This window comes from Odocoileus virginianus, chromosome 5 (genome assembly GCF_023699985.2).
Source record: "Odocoileus virginianus isolate 20LAN1187 ecotype Illinois chromosome 5, Ovbor_1.2, whole genome shotgun sequence".
NCBI lineage: Eukaryota > Metazoa > Chordata > Mammalia > Artiodactyla > Cervidae > Odocoileus > Odocoileus virginianus.
In genome coordinates, this window is record NC_069678.1 from 78,189,498 (window position 1) to 78,214,396 (window position 24,899).

The 24,899-nt window shown below is 48.5% G+C and overlaps 2 protein-coding genes across 8 annotated transcripts in view; both read left to right on the plus strand.

Moving 5' to 3' along the window:
• Positions 1-24,899, plus strand: part of AGBL4 (AGBL carboxypeptidase 4) — a 1,425,416-nt gene that overhangs the window by 1,176,118 nt on the left and 224,399 nt on the right. The window lies entirely within an intron of this gene.
• BEND5 (BEN domain containing 5) overlaps positions 1-24,899 on the plus strand; it is a 48,808-nt gene that overhangs the window by 15,877 nt on the left and 8,032 nt on the right. For 3 of the 4 annotated variants that reach the window (XM_020876885.2, XM_070468190.1, XM_020876895.2), the window contains 3 exons: positions 1,368-1,752; positions 17,037-17,185; positions 22,742-22,955. In XM_020876885.2, the coding sequence (XP_020732544.1) occupies positions 1,368-1,752; positions 17,037-17,185; positions 22,742-22,955 (748 nt within the window). Of the gene's footprint in view, positions 1-1,285; positions 1,753-17,036; positions 17,186-22,741; positions 22,956-24,899 lie in introns of all 4 variants that reach the window. The other variant, XM_070468188.1, reaches the window with a different exon arrangement.

Consider the following 24,899-nt stretch of genomic DNA (forward strand, 5'->3'; position numbering starts at 1 on the left):
ACATGGTCCCTGCCCTTGGGGGTGTCCCAGTGTAGCACTGCAGATGGGTATCTAAAGTGATCATTACAGCTTTAATGAATGGATTGATTTAGACTAGTAGCACTTTATCCCAGTTGAGAAGACAACAGGGTAGGATTTTGTCATGTAACCTAATCCCAGAGTCATGGTTCTTTTTTGTTGTTTTTTCCAAAACTTTCAGGAGCTTATTGAGAGGTTAAGGCAGGCTCAACTTGACATATTTAAGTTGTCTAGAATCTTGTGTCTTTGGTTGTCTGCACTTCCCACGAGTGCCCCCAGTCAGGAGAGTCCCTAGCCCTCCTGCCCTGGGTGAAGAATTCAATTGGTCCTATAGCTTCCACTCCCTCTCTTGAAAACTTTGTCCACTTGAGCTGGAATTTCCTCAGGCAGCTAAAGCCCCAGCCCCTGGGTAGTCCTGGATAGTTCTCCTCTCACTAAACTGTCCTTTCTCTACCCAGTCCATGCTGAGCTTTAGCTTGGCCAGAGTTCAAGCAGAGACTGGCAGGGGTAGGGGAAGGAGCCTTGTGCTCTTAAGTTGGGCTTTAAGTCCCAGGTCTGACTCGCTAGCTCAGCATGTGACCCTGAGTACAGTCCTTCTCCTCTCTGAGCCTCGATTTCCTCACCTGTAAAATGATGGAGTTAAACAGAAAGAACCTTCCAATACTAGTATTCTTTGAACTTTTCAGTTAAGTAAACATTTATCAAGCCCCTACCGGGTGCCAGTTCTGAGTAGGCAGTGGAGAAACAGAAAATAAGACACAGTTCCTGCTCCAGATTAGAGTCCTTAGCATCCTTCCCAACTGGAGCATTCTTCAGAAAAACTTTATTTGGTGGAATGCCCTTTCTTGGGATGGGGGGTGAGGTGGGGAGAAGAGGCCTTTATGTTTTGTTGGTGTAAAGATTTGACTGGTGACCCCCTGGGATGCCTAGGCCTGGACTGATTTCTCATGGATTCTCCACAAATACTCGTTGAATACCCACTGTGAGCAGATCACTGCCTTAGCCCTGTGGGTGGGTGGGGGGCTGGGGAGTGGGGGCAGGCAGTCATGGTATGAGATACATCCAAGAGGCAGTGTGACGGAGATGGGAAAGCACTGGCCTGGGAAACCTGAGTCCTGCCTGTGTTGCTCACTGACCCGGTGACTTGGGGCAAGACACTTTCCCACTCTGGACCTCTGTTTCCCCATGTGTAAAATAAAGAGCTTTGTCTTAAGTGTGTGCACAGAGTTTCTCCAAGCACTGATGTTCTGTGGTTCTGTGATTCTAGGATTGTCTGGGGACATATTGAGCCACAGTCCAAGACGGCCCCAGCTGCCCTTGCCTGAACTGACTCTCGTTGTCCTACACAGAGACCCGAGGGGCGGAAGCCGAGCGAAGTGGCGCACAAGAGCATCGAGGCAGTGGTGGCCCGGCTGGAGAAGCAGAACGGCCTGAGCCTGGGCCACGGCACGTGCCCGGAGGAGGTGTTCGTGGAGGCCTCGCCGGGCACGGAGGACATGGACAGTCTGGAGGACGCCGGCGTGCCCCGGGCTCTGTATGAGGAGCTGCTGCGCAACTACCAGCAGCAGCAGGAGGAGATGCGCCACCTCCAGCAGGAGCTGGAGCGGACTCGGAGGCAGCTGGTGCAGCAGGCCAAGAAGCTCAAGGAGTACGGGGCGCTCGTGTCCGAGATGAAGGAGCTCCGCGACCTCAACCGCAGGCTGCAGGACGTGCTGCTCCTGAGGCTGGGCAGTGGTGAGTGCCACCCCCCCCACCGCTGGCCACCTGCCACCCCCATGGGGGGCTGCTGTGCCGACTCCTCTCCCAGGAGGGCGCTGGGGAGAGGCAGACCCTGAGGCGAGGGAAGGGCAGAGTCACGACTCAGCAGTCCCCCAGGAGAGAGGCCCTCCCCGCTCAGAGTGAATCTGACAGGAGCTTTGGAACGCAGCAGCCTTAGCTATCTGGAACAGCCGTGGGCAGCAGTTGGGAGAGGGGCCTCAGAGAACAGGAGCCGGAAACCTATTTGGCACCACACATGTATGCATTTATTCAGCTCCAAGGGGGTATTAGGATAATGAAGTGAGTTAGACATGCTTCTGGGAAAATGTCTTAGTTTAAATCAGAAAGTGGTCAGGGCCATGGGAAAGATGTGGATACGATGAGAGGAGAGTTCAGAGGAGGGAGACTCCAGGAAGGAGGTGGGCCTCGAAGGGTGGGCTTTTAAGGTACAAGAGGCGGCGGAGGGCAGCAGTCAACACTGCGAGTACTAAGAGGAGAGACCGCATGTGTAGTCAGCACAGGTGACGGAAGGCCCGGAAACCTGCGCCAGCCGGGGGTGTATGGGCTTGTTTTGGCAGGAATGAGAAACACTGAGTTTTTAAGTAGAGAGGCACATGACCTTAGGAAGATTAATGTAAAAGATGCATAAAACTGCTTTGGTGTGCTCATAGAAAAACTCGATAGGCTCTTGCCCTGCAACTGAACTTAACAAACTTAGGTTTTTAGATTTTCTCATGCAATTGGGCTTCCCTGGTGGCTCAGCTGGTGAAGAATCCGCCTGCAATTGGGAGACCTGGGTTCGATCCCTGGGCTGGGAAGACCCCCTGGAGAAGGGAACAGCTACCCAGGCCAGTATTCTGGCCTGGAGAATTTCGTGGGCTGTATAAGTCCATGGTGTCACATAGAGTCAGACACAACTAAGGGCCTTTCACTCTCACTTTCTCTCTCATGTAATGTGGTTTAGAAGCTGGAGTCAGGGGAAATCTGAAAGGCTGCCACTTTTCTAGCAGGGAGAAATGACTGCTTACCTGGGAGGAAAAGACAGAAACACTCTTCCAGAACACCAGATCCAGAATTGTGAAAAGCAGAGGACAGTCAGTGTTGAGCATGTCAGGATAACACAAATTCATAGCCCCCATCTTCCCTCAAGACAGTCGTTAATAACCCTGCGTCTTTGCTTTGGTTAAAGCAAAGAGCCCAGTGTTCTCTGCTTCAAAAAGGGAACAGGCTAGTCTAAAAATACAAGTGCCATTGCCAAAGGTTAAATCCAGTACAGTTTTACACTTAGGAAGGAAGGTTTGTGTTATCTAGATAATAGATTTACCTGTAAAGCTTCATTCCTTTCTGATGTTTAGATAAATGTGCTACCTTACTTATGTTGATAGGTCCCTCCTACTACCTGAAGTATGTTCCCAAGGCAGTGTCTCAGTAGATCTTCAGGGTGGCCTAAGGAGTCAGCCAAGGGGCCTTTTCGTGCCCTTGTCGCAGAGAAGGAAACTGAGGCTGGGACTTACCCAGAGTCCCCTGGGGAAGCAGAAGCAGCGCTCACCTCAAACCACATTCCCACTTCCTAGGCGAGTAATGTCCCCGCTCCCAGACTCTGCCTTGAGAGGCCACAGTGATACCAAAGGTCACATGTGGTGCACAACATAAAAAGTTACTAAAATTTTTTATCGAAGAGAAACCCTAACTGTAGAAAAGTGTGATCTTGGGGTAGTAGTGGGTGTGCAAGAGAGAACTGAGATTTTCAGAGAGAAAACATGTTTCCTGGTCTTTGAATGAATACTTCTTATTTTCATTGCATTCTGTACACTACATCTTTTATAAACTTCTTGTTGGGGGACAAAGCAAACTTAAAAACAAAATTTCTCCATGTCATTATTTTTATTCCCAGGGAAACTGCCTGTCTTATATAATCATGAACTTAGTTTAAACTCCAGAAGCCACTCCTAACCCCTGAGGGCAATAAGACACTGCATTTTGTATCAGTGTATGCCTCTGCGGGCTTCCCCGGTGGCTCAGCGGTAAAGAATCTGCCTGTAATGTAGGAGATGCGGGTTCAATCCCTGGGTCAGGAAAATCCCTTGGAGGAGGACATGGCAACCTACTGCAATATTCCTGCCTGAGAAATCCCATGGACAGAAGAGGACTGGTGGACTATAGTCCATAGGGTCGGAAAGAGTCAGACATGACCGAAGCGACTGAGCGTGCACACGTGCATGCACGTACATGTGCCTCTTTAGTCTTAAAACACTTGGATAAACTTGGCCCCAGCCGGAGTTTCAGTGCCTTGATCATTCTAGGCACTCCCACCCCACAGGCCTTGTGCCATCTTGAGGGCCAGTGGCTGGCTCTTCTCTGATCTGAGTCACCTTCTGATCAATGGATTGAACATAAGTCAGCTTAAGCCACAGTTATGCATAAAGCACACACCACGTGTGGTGTTCTGTGCTCCAGGGACCGGGGGCGTCCCGGAAAAATCACATATGATCAAGCTGTCCTTGACCTGTGCAAGCTTAAGATCCATTCACTAACAAAAGATAAAGCCCCAAGAGTACAGTAAGAGGCTGTCTACTCTAAGGGGAGTTTGTATGTTTTCATGGAGGTAGTCTAGTCTGTTCTGGTCTAGTCCTTGGAAGCAGGCAGGCCTGGATTCAAACCCAACTTCCCCACTTCCCAGCTCTGTGGCTTTGGGAGCCTTCTTTCCTTGCTTTCTTCCCTCTTTTCTCCCACAAATATTTACTGGTCTTCCCAGTGTGCCCGGCGTTTTGCTTAGTGGGGCTTCCAGATGAAACTAGTGGTAAAGAACCCACCTGCCAGTGCAGGAGACACAAGAGACACGGGTTCAATCCCTGCGTTGGGAAGATCCCCTGGAGAAAGGCATGGAAACCCACTCCAGTATTCGTGCCTAGAGAATCCCATGGACAGAGGAGCCTGGTGGGCTACAGTACATAGGGTCGCAAAGAGTCAGGCACAACTAAAGTGACTTAGCAGTAGGTAAAGTTCAATACATTTAAGATACAGCGCTTGCCCTCTGCCCTTGAGGATCTTAAAGTTTGATGTGGGAGAGACAACCAGTAATTCAGTTAGTGCCAGCAGGGACAGAAGCTCTGCCGTGAGACAGTGGAGGAGGGGCACCCACTGAATTTGGGAGATTGCGGAAGAAAGGCTTCCTAAAGAAAGTGACTTCTAATTTGGAGCCTGAGGAATGCACTTTTCTTACTCAGGCAGGAGTGAGTGAGTGGGAAGAGCAAGGTGCAATGTAGGCAGAGGGCACCTCTCTGAACCTTGGTGTTGCGTCTGTAAAATATACATAGCATACTATCTGGTGTTCTGTTGATGCTATATTACCATAAGCACCTTTTCCCATACCCCTAAGGGCATCAGACAGGGTCTGATTTGGTTTTAATTCATCTCCCCTAACCAGTCATTGGCTGTATGACCTTGAACAGGTTAACCAACTTCTCGAGGTCTTGTCGAAGAGAAAGGGGGCCGTATATGTATTTGTCCCTTCAGCCAGTCAGTTCACACTGACCACATGCTTTCTGAGCCTGGGAACTTGGGAAGACACAAAGATGATTAAGGCCTTGGAGGCTGGGGAGGGCACAGTGATGAAGATAAACATGTAAGCATGCAACCGAAATGCAGTGAATTGGGTTCTGGGGAAGGGGCTGATATTTGAAGGTGGAACTCTCTCTGGATGAGTCTGGAAAAACATTCTCTGCTGTAACAGCCCCGGTACAGTACACACCTCCAAGAAGCCAATAACAAGGCATAGAAGAGCTGGAAAGGGGCTTAGAGACTGTCTTTGAGTCTCAGCGGCACATCCTGGTCGGGGGCTGATGTGTGGCCTGGGCTGCACCCTCCTTGCCCCCACCACCCTGGGGACTGGCTCAAGAAGTACTCTTAGAGGCCCACCCTTGAGTATTTTCTCCTTTCCAAGTTGCCAGGGAACCCATCTCAAGGATGCTGGATCATCCACATGATGCTCAGTTTTTTAGGGATGCTCAGTTTTAAAAAGAATAACTGCTGACTACCCCAGGCACTGGTATCCTGCAGGCCATAGATGGGAGGGAGCAGAGAGCAGGAGCCTGACGAGGACCTCCGATTGGCGAGAAGGTCCCTTAGCAGCCAGGAGCTGTGATGGTACCCCTGGTGGAGGTTAGGGGCAGCAAGATGGTATAAGATGTTTCAGAGACTTCGCTGGATGACTCACTTCTTCATTTGTGTATTCATTCTTTCATTCATTCCACAAATAAACATAAGATGAATTTAACAGAGAAAAATTCTCTAGAACATGAAGTCAAGGAGTGGCAAATGAGCTTAGAGAGGATGTAGGCTATTGCCCTCATGTCGTTGATGAGGAAACAAGCCCAGAAGGCGTCACAGGTCTATTTCCAAGGGTCTCCTGACACCTGGCTCTGAGAGCCTCTCTCTGGCCCTTGGCCACATGCCCTTGTACTTCAATGTCATTGGCATGGGGGTGACCCCCAGCCTAATTCCCCAAAGGACATCTCTCTGTAAAACAGAGCTTTCCTTTTGTATGATCTTAGCATAGGAGGCAGCCCTCTCTGATGGAAAGGAACCTCACTCTCTAACTATGAAAGTTCCTTCTCTCCCAGCCTCTGTGACGGTGTCAGAATTAAAAGAGGAAGCATGTGTAAAGAATGCATCACTGTAACCAGCATATTGCAAGTGTTTACTAAATGCCAGTCTCCTTATTTCCTGCCCTTTCCTGTTTGTCTTCTCCCAAAGAAATAAATGCCAAGGACACGAAAAGCATGAAGATCTTCTAATTTATAAAGTACAAACTTATTTGTGTGTCCATTCATTCATTTATTCTTTCATTCATTTATCATTTTTTAAGGGTATCCTTTGTGCTAGGACTGTATTAGGTGCTGGAGATACAGAAAGACAGTCCCTTTTGAAAACATTCACGAGCCTAGGGGGTGAGAGTGATGTTTATTAAACCAGGGCTTGGCAGACTCAGAGAATTCAGGGGTGTGAGGGGAAGCAGAGCGGTGAAAACCAGGGACAGGGGTGAGCTCCAGTGTAGGAGAAAGTAAATTCTAGCGTCTCTCTCGAGTTCCCCTCAGCCAGAGTCCTTGTTCTTAGAGGTGAGAGACCAAAGCTCGGATGTTACCCTCAGCTTTTAGCACTCTTAAGTACCTCTTACTAGATAAAATGGTTTTGGTGTGATTCAGGTACCATTAGTTCAACTAAGGCTGGAAAGGCGTCAGTGAGGGACGTAGAGAAGGAGACAGTCCTTGCCTTCAAGATGCACACACAGCCCGAGGCGGAGCACAGACCTGCACTCGGTACAGAACATTGCAAGTGCTGGATCTGCAGGAAGGAGGCAGCAGATGGCTCTAGATTTTGTGTGCACTTTGTAGGGAAGGTAGGTGGAAATGGTGAATTCTGACCAGAAGAGGAATAGACACTAAGAAGAATAACAGTAATTCACATGTACATGACACTTGACAGGCTTCAAAGACCCTGACATTTTTATCTCATTGGACTATTCCAGTAGCCTTATTGCAAGGCCAGGTAAGGATTATTATCTCCATCTGAGAGAAGAGAAGGCAAAAGAAGAGATAATGTCCCTGTTGGCCAGATCACAAGCTGGTTGAAACTTTTGAAGGAGAAAGCCATTGTGGCCTGCAAATCTGTCTTGGCTCTTTAGAGCTGGGTTTCTATCACCTCTGTTCCCCTCTGGGCTCGTGCCTTGTGTTCTGTCCAAAGTCCGTTAAAATACCAGCTTTGATCTTTAAAATCCTTTGCGGTTGGAGCTGGATTCTTTCAGCACAGGTCTCTGGTGGTGCCTTTGAAAAGCAGCGAATGTCAGCCAAATGCCTCCTGCTGGCTCTCCCCTGTACTGGAGGCAGCGTGGGCTTTGGCAGCAGATAGTACTTGGGTTTGAATCTCAGCTTTCGAATTCTTTAACTGCGCAACTTGAAGCAAATAATTTAACCCTTCTCAGCCTCTCTTTTCTTCTCTGTAAATTGGATATCATAATGTGTACCGCATACAGGCAGGAGAGCCTGGTCACTGATGAAGAGGTCAGAAGTTCTGGAGTTTTGAACACTGGCTTTTCCATATTTTGATTGTTTCCTTGGGCAAGTTACGTAACTTTCTGGGCCTTAGTTCCTTCATCCATAAAGTGGAGTCAGTGACAATACCAGCCACTGTGGTTCTTAAGAGGATTAAATGAGCAAAGGCATGTAAAGACTTCTGCCCAGGGGCTGGCACATAGTAAGTGCTCAGTGAGTCCAACATTAATGATGTAGTATCATTTGAGTTTGCACATGAGATAATGTGTGTACAATGCTTGGCACACCATAGGCACCCATTGGCCTACGGCAGAGCACAAATGTGGTTATCTTGGCTTATCTTAACCTTTGGTCAATCCAGGTCTCCTAACGTCTCCTGGAGATTGCTACTTTCCCTTGTAAGTCCTCAGAAATCATATTTGAATTGTCTGTTTTACTGCTACGCCTGGGCTTGATTTCAGGCTCACTGGTATAGAGTGTATTGAATTCTCCCTCCACCCACTTTTCCAGAGCAGAATTCCATCTTCCTATCTCCAGTCCTCAAGCACTCCTTTGGACCCCCTAGCTTCTTCCACTTTCTCTTTGTCACAGCTCTCCTCCCAGGGCTTGTTCATCTCAGAGCTCTTTTCCATTTCCTGCAGCGTTCAGGTCACTCTCACCAGTACACGGAGTGCTCACAAAAGTTGGGCTTTGAGAAAGGACTGAGGATAAGTGGGAGATAGCCCATCAGGTCAGGTTTTCATGTTCTCAGGACCCAGGAGGTCCACAGCTTGCCCCTGCCTTGCTTGCTGGTGGGCTGGGGCCCAGACTACTGTGTCCTGTGCCCCCTCACCCTGGGCGGCAGGAAAAGGTGTAGAAATGAGAACTAGAATTGTTTCTCTTAAAGATACGGGCCATCTTCCCCTTTGAAGGACTTTTTGCACTCTTGACCGGGATCAGCATTAGCCACAGTTCACCCTCGGGTGTTTTTAAGATCCGATTTCAGAGTAGCAGCACAGTCCAGGGCCCTCCTTCCTCTTTCTCCCTGGAGTTCACTTTTCTGGGACAGTGGGGAGGGGGCTGAGCGACAGCTCCAGGCTGTCCCTTTGTTCCTGCTTGGGGAGCGGGAACATGCAGGAGTCACTGGGCTTCTCTCCATTGCCAGAACAGGAAATGTGCTTCTCACTTAAAACAGGGCTTTGCCCGTTGGTCATGGGCTTCAGTGTGGCTGTGTGGCAGGCTTGTTTTCTGCTGGCTTTGCCAGTCCGAGGAAACGGAGGTGGGAGAGCTCCCCTTCCAGGCAAGGGCTGGCCCCTGTGAACACCTGCTTTGGGCCTGATGTTAGCTGCTTTTCGTAGAGAAAACCACCTCAGCAGTAGATAGGATCATCGGATGAGGACGTGGGTTCAGAGAGAGGAAATGAATGTCTCAGACAACAGGAGAGATTGATAAAGATTTGGAGTTATGAGAGAGGCTGGCTTATTCAGGAACCACAAGTCACCCCTGACCGGACTACGCAGAGGAAAGATAGGTAGGAGGGATAGCCAAGGCTGCAAAGGCAGGTGAGAGCCCCTCGAACTGCCCCAGCCCTTACACAGGTGGACACAGGGGCTCCTCCCCTCGGGGGAGGCCTGGGGAGCAGCCCCTCAACCTCAGAGTTGCCCCTTTGGTCGTGGGCTTCAGGGACAGAGGGATAGCCTGGAGCTGCCCCTCAGCCCCCTCCCCACTGCCCCAGGGAAGAGAACTTTAGGGGGAAAGAGGAAGGAGGGCCCTGGACTGTCCTGCTACCCTGAAATCGGATCTTAAAACCAAGCAAGTCAATCAACCCACATTTAGCAAAGACAAATCCCGTTTAGTTCCTGCTCTGGAACAGCTCATGGCCTGAAGGGGAGAGCCAGCAAGGCCAGAGTCATGGGTTGACTTGTTTGGGAGATGTCAGCACCACCCTGAGGAAACTCCGCCTCCCCATCCCCTGCCCTCGGGTGCTCGCGGTGCCCCACGGCAGCCCTTCAGGAACCTGAGGGCAACCTTTGTGCCCCCTACCCCACTCCTTCGTACCACAACCCCTCAGTCTTCGCACCCAGCCAGTTCTGGTCCAGAACCAAAGGCCATTTCATGTGCATTCAGCACATGTGTGGGGACCTTCAGCGCCTGTCTGGCAGGACAGACCCATGCTATTGTGCGTATCGTTGCCATTTGGAATGCTGCCTGGGTCCAGACAGTTGGGGTGGGTGGGAAGTGGCAGGACCACAGATGAAGAGTCAGCCCAGCTTTGACCACCAGCTGGCAGAGGACAGGCTCAGAGCTCCTAGAGGTGAGATGAATCCTGGTGACTCACTCCCTCCCCACTGCACCCCCTGCTCAGTTGTGGAGCTCTTCACAGACACCCTCGGAAGGTGAAAGAAGGTCAAAGATGCACTACGGGTCCCACAAGGTGGTCATTACGTGAGACGTCTATGCAGCCTGAAAACCACAGTTAGCTGAAGGCGTGTAGGGCTGTGGTAAGAGCAAGTCTTCAGAGTCTTAACAATCCTGAAATTTTTATTTTTTTTTTTACTTCTGGCAAATTACTAAGAATTAACTTCTTTCATTCAACACGTGTTTGATGAGTATTCGTTGTGTGCCAGGGACATTGTGCTGGGTGCTGGGATACAGCCATGATCAGGACGGTGGGTGACCTCAGAGTTTCCATCCTAATCCGGAAGATAGTAAACAAATAATAACTTGATACTGGGATGTCAAGATTAAAAAATTTTTTAAAAGTAGTTATTTTGATGTAAAATTGGCTTCCCTGGTGGCTCAGCAGTAGAGAATCCGCCTGCCAACGCAGAAGACATGGATTCAATCCCTGGGTTGGGAAGATCCCCTGGAGAAGGAAATGGCAACTGACTCCAGTATTCCTGCCTGGGAAATCCCACGGACAGAGGCGCCTGGCAGGCTACAGTCTGTGGGATCACAAAGAGTCAGACATGACAGTGACTAAACAACAGCAACAACAACTAATAAAGATGTTTAGTGGGTGTCAGTCACCTTTCCTTTTCAGAGAGAAGCAAATATGTCTTTCGAAACAAGCCCCCACAGTTCCCCAATGTGGATAAAATACCTTGACCACCCCGACTGGGGACTTGGGCTCACTTCTGCCACCCTTGTCTTGCTGGGCTTCTGCCCCATAGAGAGGGGGCTCTCTGGGTCCATTCCAGCTCTGCTGCTCTAGAGTTTTGACTCCCCAAGGGACAAGCCCCACTGTGGGGCGGGGAGGGGGGATGTGTGCAGGGGTGGGCATCCACGTGCACTGCAGGGGTCTTGCCCAGTCCAGTCTTTAGGGCTGGAATGGCCCCTCCTGCCTCTGCCTAGCAAAGCCTACTCCAACCCTCACCCACAAAGAGCCCTCAGAAAATGGGAGAGGGTCAGGGGAAGGACCCCAAGGAGCTGCTGCTGACAGTGATCTCATTGCCCTGCCTGACCATTCCGCCATCTTCCCTCAACCTTATCTCAAGTTCCAGGCAGAGCTCACCTCTTCCTTAAGGCCTTCCAGGGTCCCTGAGCCCATGGTAATCTCTCTGCAAACCTCTGCAGATCATGACGCTGCCCACGTCCTGGTCAACCAGTGAGCCTCCAAAATGTGCCACTTGCCTTCCCCGTGTGATGATCACTACCCCACTCCAACCCTTGCAGCCAGCTTCCAGCCCCAGCCCAGGAGTTTGTGACTGTCCTTCGGAAGCCTTCCTAGTCTCCTCCAGGTGTAGCGCCTCCCCCTTTGCTTCTGTTCCGAGTCTCTATCCTTACCCTTGTCAGGATGGTGTTAATGGTCTGTGGTCTGGCTCTCTCCACTACTGGACAGCACATTGTTTGAAGCTGCCTAGCTCAGGGCTAGCACTAAGTGGGTGCCTAATAGATTCTCACTGAAGGAATGAGACCAGGTTTGTCCCTGCCCTCTTTGGAAGCGCAGCGGGGCTAAGAACCATATGCGTAGCTGTGGCAACAGGTGAGTGTGGCTGATGCCTTCTGAGAGAGGAGATCCACCTGCCCAGCTGTGGGCCATCTCGCATCTCTTTCCAAGGCCTCTGTGTCTCTCCTTCACTGCTGCCAGCTCTTCCCATGCTTAGCTCCTTTTCAACAAGTAGAATCCTCTTTTTTTTTTTTTTGACAAACCCAGTGTGTCTCTGGGCCACCAAAGTAGGCATATGCTTTAAGGATTTTGATTTGCTTTTTTGATCCACTTTATATTTAGGAAGAAACTAGAAGTGTACCAATAGCAGAGAAAAGTCCTGTTCATTTGCAGAAATAAATGGAAGACTTTAATACTTTTCAAGAGAAAATCTAATAATATTACCCTTTTTGTCTCAACAGAAGTCAGAATTGATTTTTAGTGTCCAAACATACATATTTTGAAGAAATGGGTGATTTTTAAACCTCCTGTCTGTGGACAGAGGAGTTGCAGTAAAGAGTCAGACTTGACTGAACACGCAAATAGAACATAAGCATCAACTTCTTAGAAAGATTTTCAGGAAGAATGGCATTAGCCCAGTTAAGCTAGACAAGAATAGAGAATGTTATAGTTTCATTTATCTGTTGTGCCAGCAAACATTTACCAAGCCCCTTACTGTGTGCCACGATTCCCACTTTATGGGAGCGGCCTCTGGGGCTTAAAAGGTAAAGGAAATAATAGACCCAGGATTTGCACCAGGTTTTCTAGCATTGAATCCAGTGTTTGTCCATCAACTCACAGCTATTTGTCTGCGGTATAATGAGAGGTTCATGTGTTATATTCTCAACGTCTCCAGAACTGGGGCATGCTGTATTTGTCTCCGGGTCCCCAGTGCCTCTTCCAGGGCTCCATCTTGGTATGCAGTCAGGGATTGTGTGATGAATGGGCTCATGAATGACTGAATGAAAAGACAAGCACTGTCTTTTATACTCTTTCAAAAGCTTTTTTTTTTAACCCAGCTGAGAGGTTTCTCTCCATGGAAGGTATATTTTCTCCAAAATAAACCTGAAGTGGATCAAAAGGCTTTTTATTTTTTTGATTCCTACTCTTCCCACAAAGTGAAAAGAAGTTGCTTTGTTACTTAAAATATCTGCACCAGATCGTGCAGTGCCGTCTCTTAGCACAAGTGCTTATTATCGTGGCTAATTTGGTCACATGTGTTTGAAGGAGAACAATGCCTCAGAAATTTTTAAAAGCAAAACAGCAATCTGAAGCGTTTGTTGTAATGAGATGTAAATTGCCAGCATCGTAGTGGAGCCGACTAAAATTTGCAGTGAAGTGTTTTTCTCCCCCTTTTAAATTAAAAGCACTAGAGGCCCTCCCTCCGTTCTGGGAAGAAACCACATGCTTTTTGTTCCTTTTCTTTCTGAGTCTGTACTACTAAACATGCTGCATTATTGACTGATTCATCCCTTCATTCACCTGCCATTTTCTGAGCCTGGGTCTGGGCCTCCGGGGTGCGCCTGCCTGGCTCTCTAGTGGCTGTTGGCACTCCCCGTTTTGCAGGCAGGGAAGCTGAGGCACAGAGAGGTGAAGGAAGCAGGTCTCAGGAGTCACACCCGGGTCTCCTGAGGAACCGCTTCCAGGACGAGCCTTTCGCTGGTCTGTCCTCCCCGCTGAGATACCAAGTCCTTCTGTGTACAGTGCCAGAGGAGGCAGTGGCAGAGAGCAGTGCTAATCCCTGGCAGCCACCAGGTATTAAATGTGCTGATCAGGGATGTTAGGAAATAGAGTTCCTTGAGAGCTTGGGAGCCGGAAGATCCCATTACAATAGGCTCAGCATTCAACGAAACTCTGTGGGTCCCTGAGCAAACTGGCAGAGGGGAGCATAGTGTTGGGTCTGTGTGCCATGAGAGCCTGAACACCTGCTCTGGGCCAGGCTTGTGCCAAGGACTTGGGGCAAAAGAGGACCAGCAGGGCCCTGGTTCCCAGGGATTAGCAGTGGCTAACTTGAGCACCCAAATGTGACCCCCGCGTGGGGCAGGAGCAGGGAGGTGGGGGTGGTGAGCCACCATTTACTGAGCACCCAGTCTGCGTGAATCATTACATATGTGAGGTTAACTCCTTTACGCTGCAGCCTGGCTGAGTCACTGTTATCATTCCTCCTTTCAGGATGATGCAACAAGAGTCAGAAAGGTTAAGTCATTATTGATGTGTAAAATTACCTGTTGACGATTGAACTGGAACCAGGCACTGTGCTGAGCCCTGATCTCTGATATAAAAAGACACAGTCTCTGTCTGCCCTCAGGCCTCACAGTCTAGTGGGGGTGGCAGAGAGAGAACTAGATGAGTGCAGCTAACTATTACCAGGGGAGGAAGGAGTCCCAAGGACCTGGCTAGGCAGGCCACGAGGGAGCAGAGTCTGCCTTAGAAGAGAGGACCAGTGAGGGTGGAGCCAGAGAGGTGACCCTCTGCTCTCAGCTCCTGCTCTTTATGTGTCCCTGTGTAGCCATCTGAACTGTCCCTTCCCCTGGCTAGATGTTTCCAGTTTCCGTTTTTCAGCCCTAACTTCTACTTCCTGGGCTGCAAAAAGGTTACAGGTATTTGAGAACAAATACCTGTAAACATCCCATCCAATCCACCCCAGGCACCTCCACTCAGCAGCAGGGCTTTATTTCAGAATCTCTGCTTCAGCCCATTTAAGTCTCTTGCCCACAACTCTTTCTCCTCTCCTGTTACGAAGAATTTACTGAGAGCCTGCACCATGCCAGGCATTGCCCTAGGTGCCAAGATTACAAAGAGAGTAAAACTTTACCCTTGAAGAGCTTCACAGTTTGATGTGGACAGCAGACAGATTGGTAGATGATTCCAAATATGATTTGCTGGAAGTATTTACGATTTAGAGACCCCCTACCTGGTAGTGATCAGAGCAAGGCCTCACAAAGGAGACATCTAAGCTCTGTTTTGCAGTCTGACCAGAGACTTGACAGGCAGATGAGGCATTCAGGGCCAAAACAGTAGCACATCCAAAGGCTCAGACGCTTGGGACAACACAGCACCTGGGAGCCAACATCTGGGGAGAGCAGGAATTGAGCACCGGAGATCAGGAAGGAGCTGGTTCTATTCAGGGTCTTAAGGAGGCTATGGTACACAGCTTAATTTTGAGGGTAGTGGGAGCCTAAGCTGCGAAAGATCTGGTTGTGAGTAGATTTCTTTGGCAGCTGCAGTGGAGATAAATGGACGAGAACTAGACTGAAGTCAGAGCTGAGTTGGGTTCGTTCTCTTGTCCAGCATCTTCCTCTCATAGAAGGAGAACCTAAGATGACCTGTGCTCCATTGGCTGCATGGCCCCATTCCTTTGTCTTGCTGCTGAATGTCAGAGCAGGAAGAGACCTCAGGTGCCAACTGAGCCATGCCCTTTGGGGAAAGCCAAAGTAATTGCTTCCTCCCTGACCTAAGAAAAGATCAAATGCTCCACTTGAGTTTTCTTATATCTCAGAAATACAACCAAGATCTCATACAAAGAGAGGAGAAACTATGGCATCTGCTTCTGAAACTTTAGAGTTATTCATTCATTCTTGTCATTCTTTTGTTCATTTAGCAAACAGAGAACATCTTCTCATTCCAGGGGCTGTGGATAAAGATGAGAAAGCCTTAGGCCCAGCTCTGGAGTAGGTCACACAGAATTGGGAGATGCTCCTAGAATGGTGACGATGCTATCAGTCCCTCACTCTGACGGCTTGTGCATCCATAGTTCACTCGCCTGTGGTCACACAATTAAAATATAGCCAAACTAGGAGTAAGACCTAAACTCGGTCTCCCAAGATGAGCCCTGCTTTTCAGTTGGCTCTGTGCCGATCCCCAGTCTCCCCGCATTCAGCTCTGTGCCTTCATACTTCGTTGAGCTTCTCAGGTTCCACTAGTGGTAAAGGACTTGCCTGCCAATGCAGGAGACTAGAGACGTGGGTTTGATCCCTGGGTCAGGAAGATCCCCTGGAGAGGCCGTGGCAACCCACTCCAGTATTCTCGCCGGAAGAGTCCCATGGACAGAGGAGTCTGGTGGACTGTCGGATCCGTAGGGTCGCACAGAGTCAGACACGACTGAAGTGACAGCACGCACCCATGCATCGAGCACACACATATGCACCTCCATTGTTGGAGACTTCAGAGATCTGTCTCGCAGCTACCAGCAACTCAGAAATGCTTTTATCGGTCTAGGAAGCCCTATCGTGAGGAATTTTTGTAACAAAATCACCAATACCTTCCTCACCACCAGCCAAAGCCAAGGGTATAGCAATTTAGCACAGTAAATTGCAGCCAGGTTGTTGGTGAGGGCTTTGGCACACAAACAGCTCCATACCAAGCGGCCCACATGCTAAGAATAAGGGAAGGCCGGGCCATGAAACTCACTGGTGACTTAAGTTACGTGCACAGTCCTGGGGACTGGCCTTGGCAGTAGCTGAATTTCTGATCTGAGTTAACTCCTGAAATACTTGCATAGGGAGAATTTCCAGGATGCCAAAACTCTCAATTGGCCTTTGGATTTGCTCGCCTATAAAAGTTAATCAAGTTATCCAGCCTTACCCTGTTTTTCTGCCCTTTGGTAATCAAGACACAACAGGTGATTTGAAAAAGAGTCCATCATTTTAAAAAACTAATGGAGGAAAAAAAGTCCTCCTTAGAAACCACCACCATTTATCTCCTGCCTTTTACTGTTTAAACTGTACATAATTTGTGTTGATTGCATTAAAATAAAAATCAGGATAGCTGCCAGTTCAGGCAATCAGGGGCTTAATCTGTATTGTACTTTAATTTCTTGGTTGAAATGCGCCTGTCTAGATACTAGGTCTTGGGCGGGGGAGGCCTTTGCATTTCTCCCCCTGCTTTCCTGTCTTCTGCTGTGGCCTGCTTCACGTAGGCTGCAGAGATGGGGTTTTGGCAAATACACAGTTTGCATACTGTAGTCATTGCTCCCCTGTCTCCACCCCAGTTTTAAAAGGACCTCTTTCCCCTGCAGGAAGTTGAATCCCTTGCATTTTCATTCAGACAGTGACACCCTAGAAGACTGCTTCTCATTCATGTTTAATTAGAGTCTGGTCCATTCTTGTCTTCCACCTTTTCCCCTGTGATGTTCATACCTCATATTATTTTCAAGCTGGGGTTTAATGTGTAGTCCAATGGACAAAAATAAGCCAGCATATTTTTTTTGTGTGTGCCACTATGTGCTGACAGATGCATAGTTAAAATATTTGCCTTTGATTTTCCTTGGAGTTCTAGACAGATCTCTTTTCTTAACTGCCTAGGTCCCGCCATTGACTTGGAAAAAGTAAAGTCAGAATGTCTCGAGCCCGAGCCGGAGTTACGGAGCACTTTCAGTGAGGAAGCAAATACGTCGTCCTATTACCCTGCTCCTGCACCTGTCATGGACAAGTATATCCTAGACAATGGCAAGGTAGTGTTTCAAGCTCACTCTCCATTCCCTACAAGTGTTGGTTAGTCAGTGTGAAGGTGGAGGGTACGGTGGGAGCTTCCCGAGATACAGCGACCGCTTGGCCTTGAGCCTAGCCCTGTGACTGCTTCCAGAATCCATGTGCTGTAATCAGTGGAGCTTCACTAGGACTTTTTCTCTTCTTTTTTTTTTTTTTTTGGTAAATATTGGGCCAAAGCAACTATAAAACTAATCTGACATTTAAAAATAGCATATTAGTGAGAAAGATAATTTAAAATGATAATCTGATGAAACCAGATGCATAAAATGTATAAGGTGATCTCGAGATAAGATATCTGATTTACAGATATGGCTGTGGCTGAGTAATTATTCATTCATTGTTTGCAAAGTACCTATGTGTTGTAAGTCCTATCCTAACCCTAAATGCCGGGGATACAGAGGTGATTGGGACATGCTCCTTACTCCTAAGCTGCTTTCAAGTTGTACACTCAGCTTGGTTATCCCACAGTCCTAGGACCACATATAACTCCTCATATTTTTTTGTAAGACTCTTGGGAAAAATGTTATGAAAGAAAATTTAAGCACTATTAGTAGTTATATTAGTGCAGGGTGAAAAGTAATGGAAAAGCCTTTGGAAGTCTTAAAGTCACATATATGACATAGCAGCAGGGCAAGGAGAAGACTTCTAATATTCTTCCTACATCCAAGTGAATTCATCTTGGAGGAAATACACTGGCTCTCTTTGTCTAGGCACTGGTCATATTCAGTTTTACTGTAATAGTCTTTGCCACCATGGCATGCATTATAGACATCACCTCTCCTTCTCCCCAGAGACTCATCTGTCACTCTGTTTTTCTTGCCTTATGCTTCAAAAGGTCTCTGTTTATCCAGTATCATTCCCCAGTGGGTTGATGAGAAAGGAAAGGTTGTTTTATTTGGGTTTCTCCAGATATATCCCTGCAGCTGGCCAGGCTGAGCCAAAGCAAGCATTGTCAAGCCAAGGAAATGAAAGTTGTTGGTCTTCAGGGCTCCCTTGGATATGCTGCCCTCCTCTTTCTATCCATGTGCCCTCGACTCCCTCAGAGCACTTCCTCCCCTGCAGAGGCAGAACTGATGGGTCAAACCATAGGCCTGTTCTGCCCTGCCTTGCTGCAACCTACAGGTTTTAAAAATCTGCTTTGCTGGGAAGAGGTGGCATGACAGCGTGGAAGTAGGCAGCCTGGAACCTGAGTTTAAGCTTAACTCTGTCCTACTTGTGTGACTCTGAGTGGGGGCTTCCCTTCTCTGGGCCTCAGCGTCTCTAGCTGTGCCAGGTGGGATCAGATTAGTGCTCTCCATAGTCATTAAAAATGACTTAAACTGTGTATCTAACTTTGGTGAACCTTCAGCAATTAGAGATGAAGAAGAGACTTTTCTGTCTTCGTTGATTTCTTCTTAGGCACAATCATGTAGTGGAATGACTATAGACTTTCTCTTAAAGTAGCTTCTAAGAGAAATCTATTTCTCTCTTGCTTTAAAGACTGGTGGACAGTTTCTGGGCATTATGAGGATCTTTTGAAAGGATCATTTTCCCTCCAGGGAATTGTGTCTCTCAATTGTCATTTGGTTTTTTTCATACTCAAGCTGCACAACCTATCTTGAAAGTGCCAAGTTTGTTTTATCCTTGATTATGGCCCACGTGTTGCTATAAAACTAACTGGCTTTTGTTTCTACCAATTTATAGTCAAAGGAATTGATTAAGGGAGGCAAAGGAAGCAGACATCCCGGAAATGCCCAGCAGCTTGCTTAGAACAGTCCCCCGCATCCCAGAAGTAGTCATCATTATTCTTGGCTTTGCTGCCATTCCAGACCCTTCCTTCTTTCTGCCTCGGTCTCTGTAACACCCAGAGCATGGGAATGAGATCCGTTTCCTAGTAGGAAACTAGTTTTGTCCTCCAAAACATTTCACAAAGGCATTCTTTGATCAAGTCCCATCCTACCAGATGCCATATTTTTAATAACTTCCCTTGAAAGCGTTAAGGCTGACATTTCGGTCCAATAGTGAACTGTGGTTTATGTGAATAAGGGCTTGCCATAAAAGTTACTTTCTGATTTGGCTCAAGCGCATCTCTTTGCTTTGTCTTAAGATATTTTATTTCAAAAACTCATTGAATCGTAAAGCTTCAAAGGCCATCAAAGTTTAAATAGTTAATTTATACGCGGGATGGATGGGGAAATACATCCAGAAGAGGGGCTTGTCTACAGCTGTACACCAGAGCAGAGGCAGGCAAGAACTAGAAGCCAGGTCGCCCGGCTCTCAGGCTGGTGCCCTTTCCAGCCTGTTCTGCTGCATCCTTCAAAGCGGGGTGTTGCTCCAGGTGACCCTGAGTTCTGTTGACCTCAGGAACCCTTGTCCCAAATGCCCCCAGCCCATTCCTATGATCAGTCTTAACTCAGGGCTGTTTCTTTCTGTGCTGCGTAGCTGGCCTTGTACTCGAGTGCATGTCAGAAAACATTTTCTTCTTCAAGGAACAGCAGCTCATCTGAACTGAAAGCCAGTGCCATTAAGACATATTAAATATGTGCATCAGTTTCTTACAGCTTTGTGTTCAGACTAGTCTGGGCCACTTTGTAGGGGACGAAAGAGGCAAAGCCTGGACCTCTCCCCATGGAGATGGACTGAGAAGGTAGTCAGGGCTCTTAGTAAGTTAGAAATTCAGAGTGGATGGAACTTAGCCCAGGAGTAGTGAGGGAGGTTTTCTTTCATTGGGGGCTGGGGTTTAAAAGATTATCAGGCTTAAGGAGATATAAGGGAAGGCTTTCATCCCTGGGTGGGGGAGAGGCATGAACAGAGACAGAGATGGGAGAAAGAAGGCAGCAAAAGTAACAGTTTAGGGTTGTGTGCTACCCTCCTATATTGTCCTCACGGTATCTCACTTATCTTCAGAATAGCTCTTTATTCAGGTGGCCATCTGCCTCTGGTACAGCTGAGAAAAGAAAGGCTCAGAGAGGTACAGTGACTAGCCCAAGATACCCAGCTGGTAGGTAGAAGGGCTCGGATTCACACAGAGAGGAGACTCTAGAGCCTGTCCTTCTGTCACCAGACACTGGACATAGGAGAAAATGAGTGAGTTTAGGGACATCGTTGGATGGTAGACATGCTATGCTTAACAGGTTGAATGGAAACAGGATTCTAGAGGACCTTTAAAACCGACTGAGGACGTTACATTTGATGTGACAGAAAACAGGGGGCCATTCAAGATTCCAGAGGGTTAACATCAAAACACAGTTGAAAGACTGCGGAAGTCATCTAGTCAAAGAAGGAAAGCTGTGTTTTAAGGAATTGATCTGGCAGTGTTTACAGCGTGGGTTGGTCGGGGCAGGGACTGGGAACAGGAAGGCCAGCCAGTGGCTTTTCTCCAGGTTTCCCTGACTGCAGTGTGACCCACAGTGGGTGCTGGCCAGCAAAGTGGTTGGACAGGTGCAGAGGGGGGCTCAGGAGGAAGGCCAGATGAACATAAATCTGCTGTGTTTCCACCACGTCGGCACCACCGTGACCCTGGCAGCAGCGGGAGGCCAAGAGAGTGTGGGCTGCAGGGTCGTACGGATTTAGAGGTGAACCTTGATTCCAAAATTTTCTGATAGTATGTCTTAGGAAAACTACTTAGTCCTTCTGAATCTCTGCCCTGTCTGTAAATATTTCTACCTCTTTCCATCTCTTAAGGTCATTATGTTTATAACGAAATTAAGAGTGCAATACCTAGTTCATAATGGGTACTCAAAAAAATATTAGTGTCCCCTTTGTCTTGTAGAAGAACATTGACCAAGATAACTACCACCTCTCTTTAAAGAACAATAAATTGAAAGGTTGTAGGAAAACAAGGCTTGAGTAGAAAAGAGGAAAGATCTTTGGAAAATTGAAGTTGCCCTCCATCTCCAAGGGTTTCTGATTCAGTGTTTAATCTAATTCGCATCCCTTGTTTCCTCCTATCTCAGGGTAGCCGCAGAGAGTCATCCAGGGAGGTGACCTGGGGTCCAGCAGGGAGCAGGAGGGAGCTAGTCGCCAGCAGGCCTGATCTGGTACACGGACTGCCCACCTGCAGTTCAGGCTGCAGAGAAAAGGCCAGACTCGACCTTGGGTGGATGTTGCCCAGCAGCCCCAGGCCAACACACCTCACTCCACGGCTGCTTATCTTCCTGAGCTATGTGGGCAGAGTTGCAGCGCTGAGGTTTGTAGCGCAGGGAGGCCAGGAGGATCTGGTTATCTGATATGGTGCCCACAGAGGTCTGAATGATCTTTCGAGCAAAAGGAAGTGAAGTTGGATGTGGCAGTGTTAGATTGTTTACCTACTCACATTCGTGGCTGGGCTGTGTTGCTCTATTTTTTCTTGTTCATGGTCTGAAACCCCAGTAATTGGTGAAGGAAGAAGTGTTGCTGGCTGACCTGTCTGCCCATCTGTGCATGCCCACTGTGCTTTCCAAGTCGATCTTCAGTAGGGAGCTCTTCAGATATGTCTGAACCCTAAGTCCTGCCAGTCCGCTGTCAGTCTGGCTGTGTGTATGCTGTCTCTCAGACCAGGACTCTCCCAGGATATCTCCTGACCATGCGAGGTCCACGACTGACGGTCTCTGAAGACAAGGACCTTGGCAGGGACTTTCCAGTCCCCTCAGAAAATTTAACTCATCAGCGGCTGCCTCTCCCACTGTCCCCACAGAGGCCACATCCACCCTCCGCGGACTCGGTAGAAACACAGCATGAATGGCAAGGTCGAAGTCAGAACTTCATTTTTAAATGATTAACATCAGCAAATGGTTTTTAAGTCGTTAAAAGAGCCAGAAAGGAAAAGGAAACCTCAAAGCTCCTTGCTAGATTATTCTGGGACATCTGTGTTTATGGACTCTACTCTGAAACTTTGAGCGCTTCCCTTATAAGGAGCAGAAGGTTGTGTTTTGTTCTGTGTGCCATCAGAATCAGACCAGGGACACAGTGGTTGTGTTTAATTTGTTAAAATCATAGGTTTTCTGAGCCAGAAGGAACTTAGCTGAAATCTAGCTCTCCCTGCTCAGTTCCTGAAAACTGAAGCCAGAGATAGAAAGAACATGCACGCACACACACTCCGCGAGCAGCACACACTCCGCGAGCAGCAGGGCCTGGGCGGTTTCCCTCCCCACTCCAGCGGCTGCGCCGCCACACCCCGCTGTACCCTGGAGGCACCTGGGGAGCCCCACCCAGACAACACAAATCCACTCTGAAACTTCATCGTTAAGTGACTTTTCAAAGGTGGCTGCACCTCTCCCAACCTGGTTTTTCTTACCTGAAATGAAAATAGCGCCCCAACACCTTCCTTCCAGGGTGGCTGTGAAGATCTGAGAGAGGGGATATAAAGCACTAGCATAAGGCCTGGCACAATACAGGTGTTCAGTAAATGAGGATTGTTGTTTCCCTGAAAGGAAGGTAATTGGTATTTATGGAGCAGATCTCTTGCAGTTGCGCAGCAGTGTCTTAAAGGACAGGAAAAGCTTCCCACCACCATCCTGGCCGACTAAACCGGTGCTCGCTTGTGTTCTTACCCCTTCCAGGTCCATCTGGGAAGCGGGATTTGGGTTGATGAGGAGAAATGGCACCAGCTGCAGGTCACGCAAGGAGACTCCAAGTACACGAAGAACCTGGCAGTCATGATTTGGGGCACAGACGTTCTGAAGAACAGAAGCGTCACGGGAGTTGCCACAAAAAAAAAGAAAGACGCAGTCCCTAAGCCACCCCTCTCGCCCCACAAACTAAGCATCGTCAGAGGTGGGTCCTGCACTGGAGACGCGGTGACCGAGACCCTGCCCTCACCCCTGCCGGGGGTACGGGGCCCGCTTCAGTTCGGCATGCCCGCTGAAGCCTCGCCGTGCCGGGGCCTGGCCTGGACACAGGAGCCCAGGAGCAGATTCGGCCCTGGTCCTGAGAGCGCTCACATCTCACAGGGCAAACGAGCTGTAGACACGAGTGCTGTTTAAGGAGCTCGCACGCGAGAGGGGCAGAGGGGGGTTCTCAGGAGGGCAGGAAACCCCTAGCTGGGAAATCAGGGAGGGTTCCTGGTGTGGGTCACTGAAGTGGGCTTTGAAGGACCGACCAGACATGGGGACACAGATGTTTAAAGAGAGGTACTCTGGACAAAGGTGTGGGGCTGGGAAAGGAGGCTGCTGTGTAGAGTGCTTGAAGGTCGAGGCTAGGACACCAGCTCCTGGGGATCCTAGCGTTGTGCCTAGAGTACTTAGTGAGATGAGGACCAGCCAAGGGTCGCTAGACTGAGCTTCTTTTCTGGGGTTCGGGAGGGTTTGGAGGGAAGGCAAAGAGAGAGTTTGTTTCCCTAAAGGTAGGGCTCTAACCTGGACTGTCATTTTCCTACCCTCCTGCCTTCCTTTCTCCTCTCTCTTTCCTCTTCCCTCTTTCTCTCTTCTGTCTCTCCCACCTGTTCTCCATCTGTTCACTAAGCTCTTATTCTTTACCAAACTCTACCGTGTATGGAGGACTTAAAAAGGGCTAAGACACAGTCTCCATCTGCAAGGAGCTCAGAGTCTCATGGGAAAGGTGAACACAGAAAAGCTCGTTATAGTACAGAGAATGCAAATTACAGAGACAGGAAAGTACACGGGAGCAGGGAAAATATAATAATTGCTAATTATTCTGAGCACCTACGATGTTTCAGGTCCTTGTTTTTTTATGATTCTATGTTAAAAATTCTTTTACATATATTAACTCATTTAATCTTCATAACACATAACTCTCCCTTCTGTTGGCTGCTAATATTATCCCTGTTTTTGATGTGGAAACTAGACACGGTGATGTTAAGTAACTTGCCCAGATCACACAGTTTTAGGACTAGAGCCAGGAGTCTTAGCCAGGAGGGCTGGCTTCAGAAGCTGTCTTCCTAACCTCTCGTCTCTTTAAGTGTCCAGCTGCCAGGTTTTGATGAAGAAAGTAAGACTCAACCAGTCAGCATTTCGATGTGCATTTCAAACAGGCCTTGTGCCAGGTTGTAGAGCAAACAGCAAATATGTCCACGAACAGATCAGATAATTTCAGGTATTGATGAAAGGCTGTGATGTATATCCGAGTGAGACAGTAGCTATGTTAGCTGTGGTGGGTGGAGAGGACCTGTTCGAAGAGGTGGTTTCCAGCTGGGAACTGGATGTGGAGGAGGCAGTCCTGTGTGGTTCGAGGGGGTGTGAAAGAGGCAGAATAAATAACAGGTTCAAAGGCCAGCATGCTCAAGGGGTGAAGAAGACCCAGGCAGCTGCAGAGTCATGAGTGCAGGGAGACTGAGGCCAGGGTGGTGGGCAAGGGATGGTCTTGGGCCTTGAAGACCATGATGAGTGGCTTGACTTACTCTTCTTACAGGAGAAAGATAGTATGGAGTCTTCAGCGGGAGGGACTCAGTGGGACGCCAGTGGGAGGCTGATGCAGTGGTGCCAGAGACTGAGGTCAGGGCATGGGGACAGAGGGAAATGGCCAGTTGCAGGGTGTATTTTGGAGATCCAGATGTCAAGACACAGAGAGATTAGGTGACCAACTAGAAGTCGTGGCTACCAGGTTTCAGAGCCTGGATTGAAACCCACCTGGCTGACTCTGATCTGGGGTTTGTTCTGGAGCTCAGCTGCCTCCCTGGATGGCTGATTCATGGTTAATTGATTTAGGCAGAAACCTATTTTTAAACAAGCAGAGGTAACCTGTAGTCTGCCCACTGCCTGA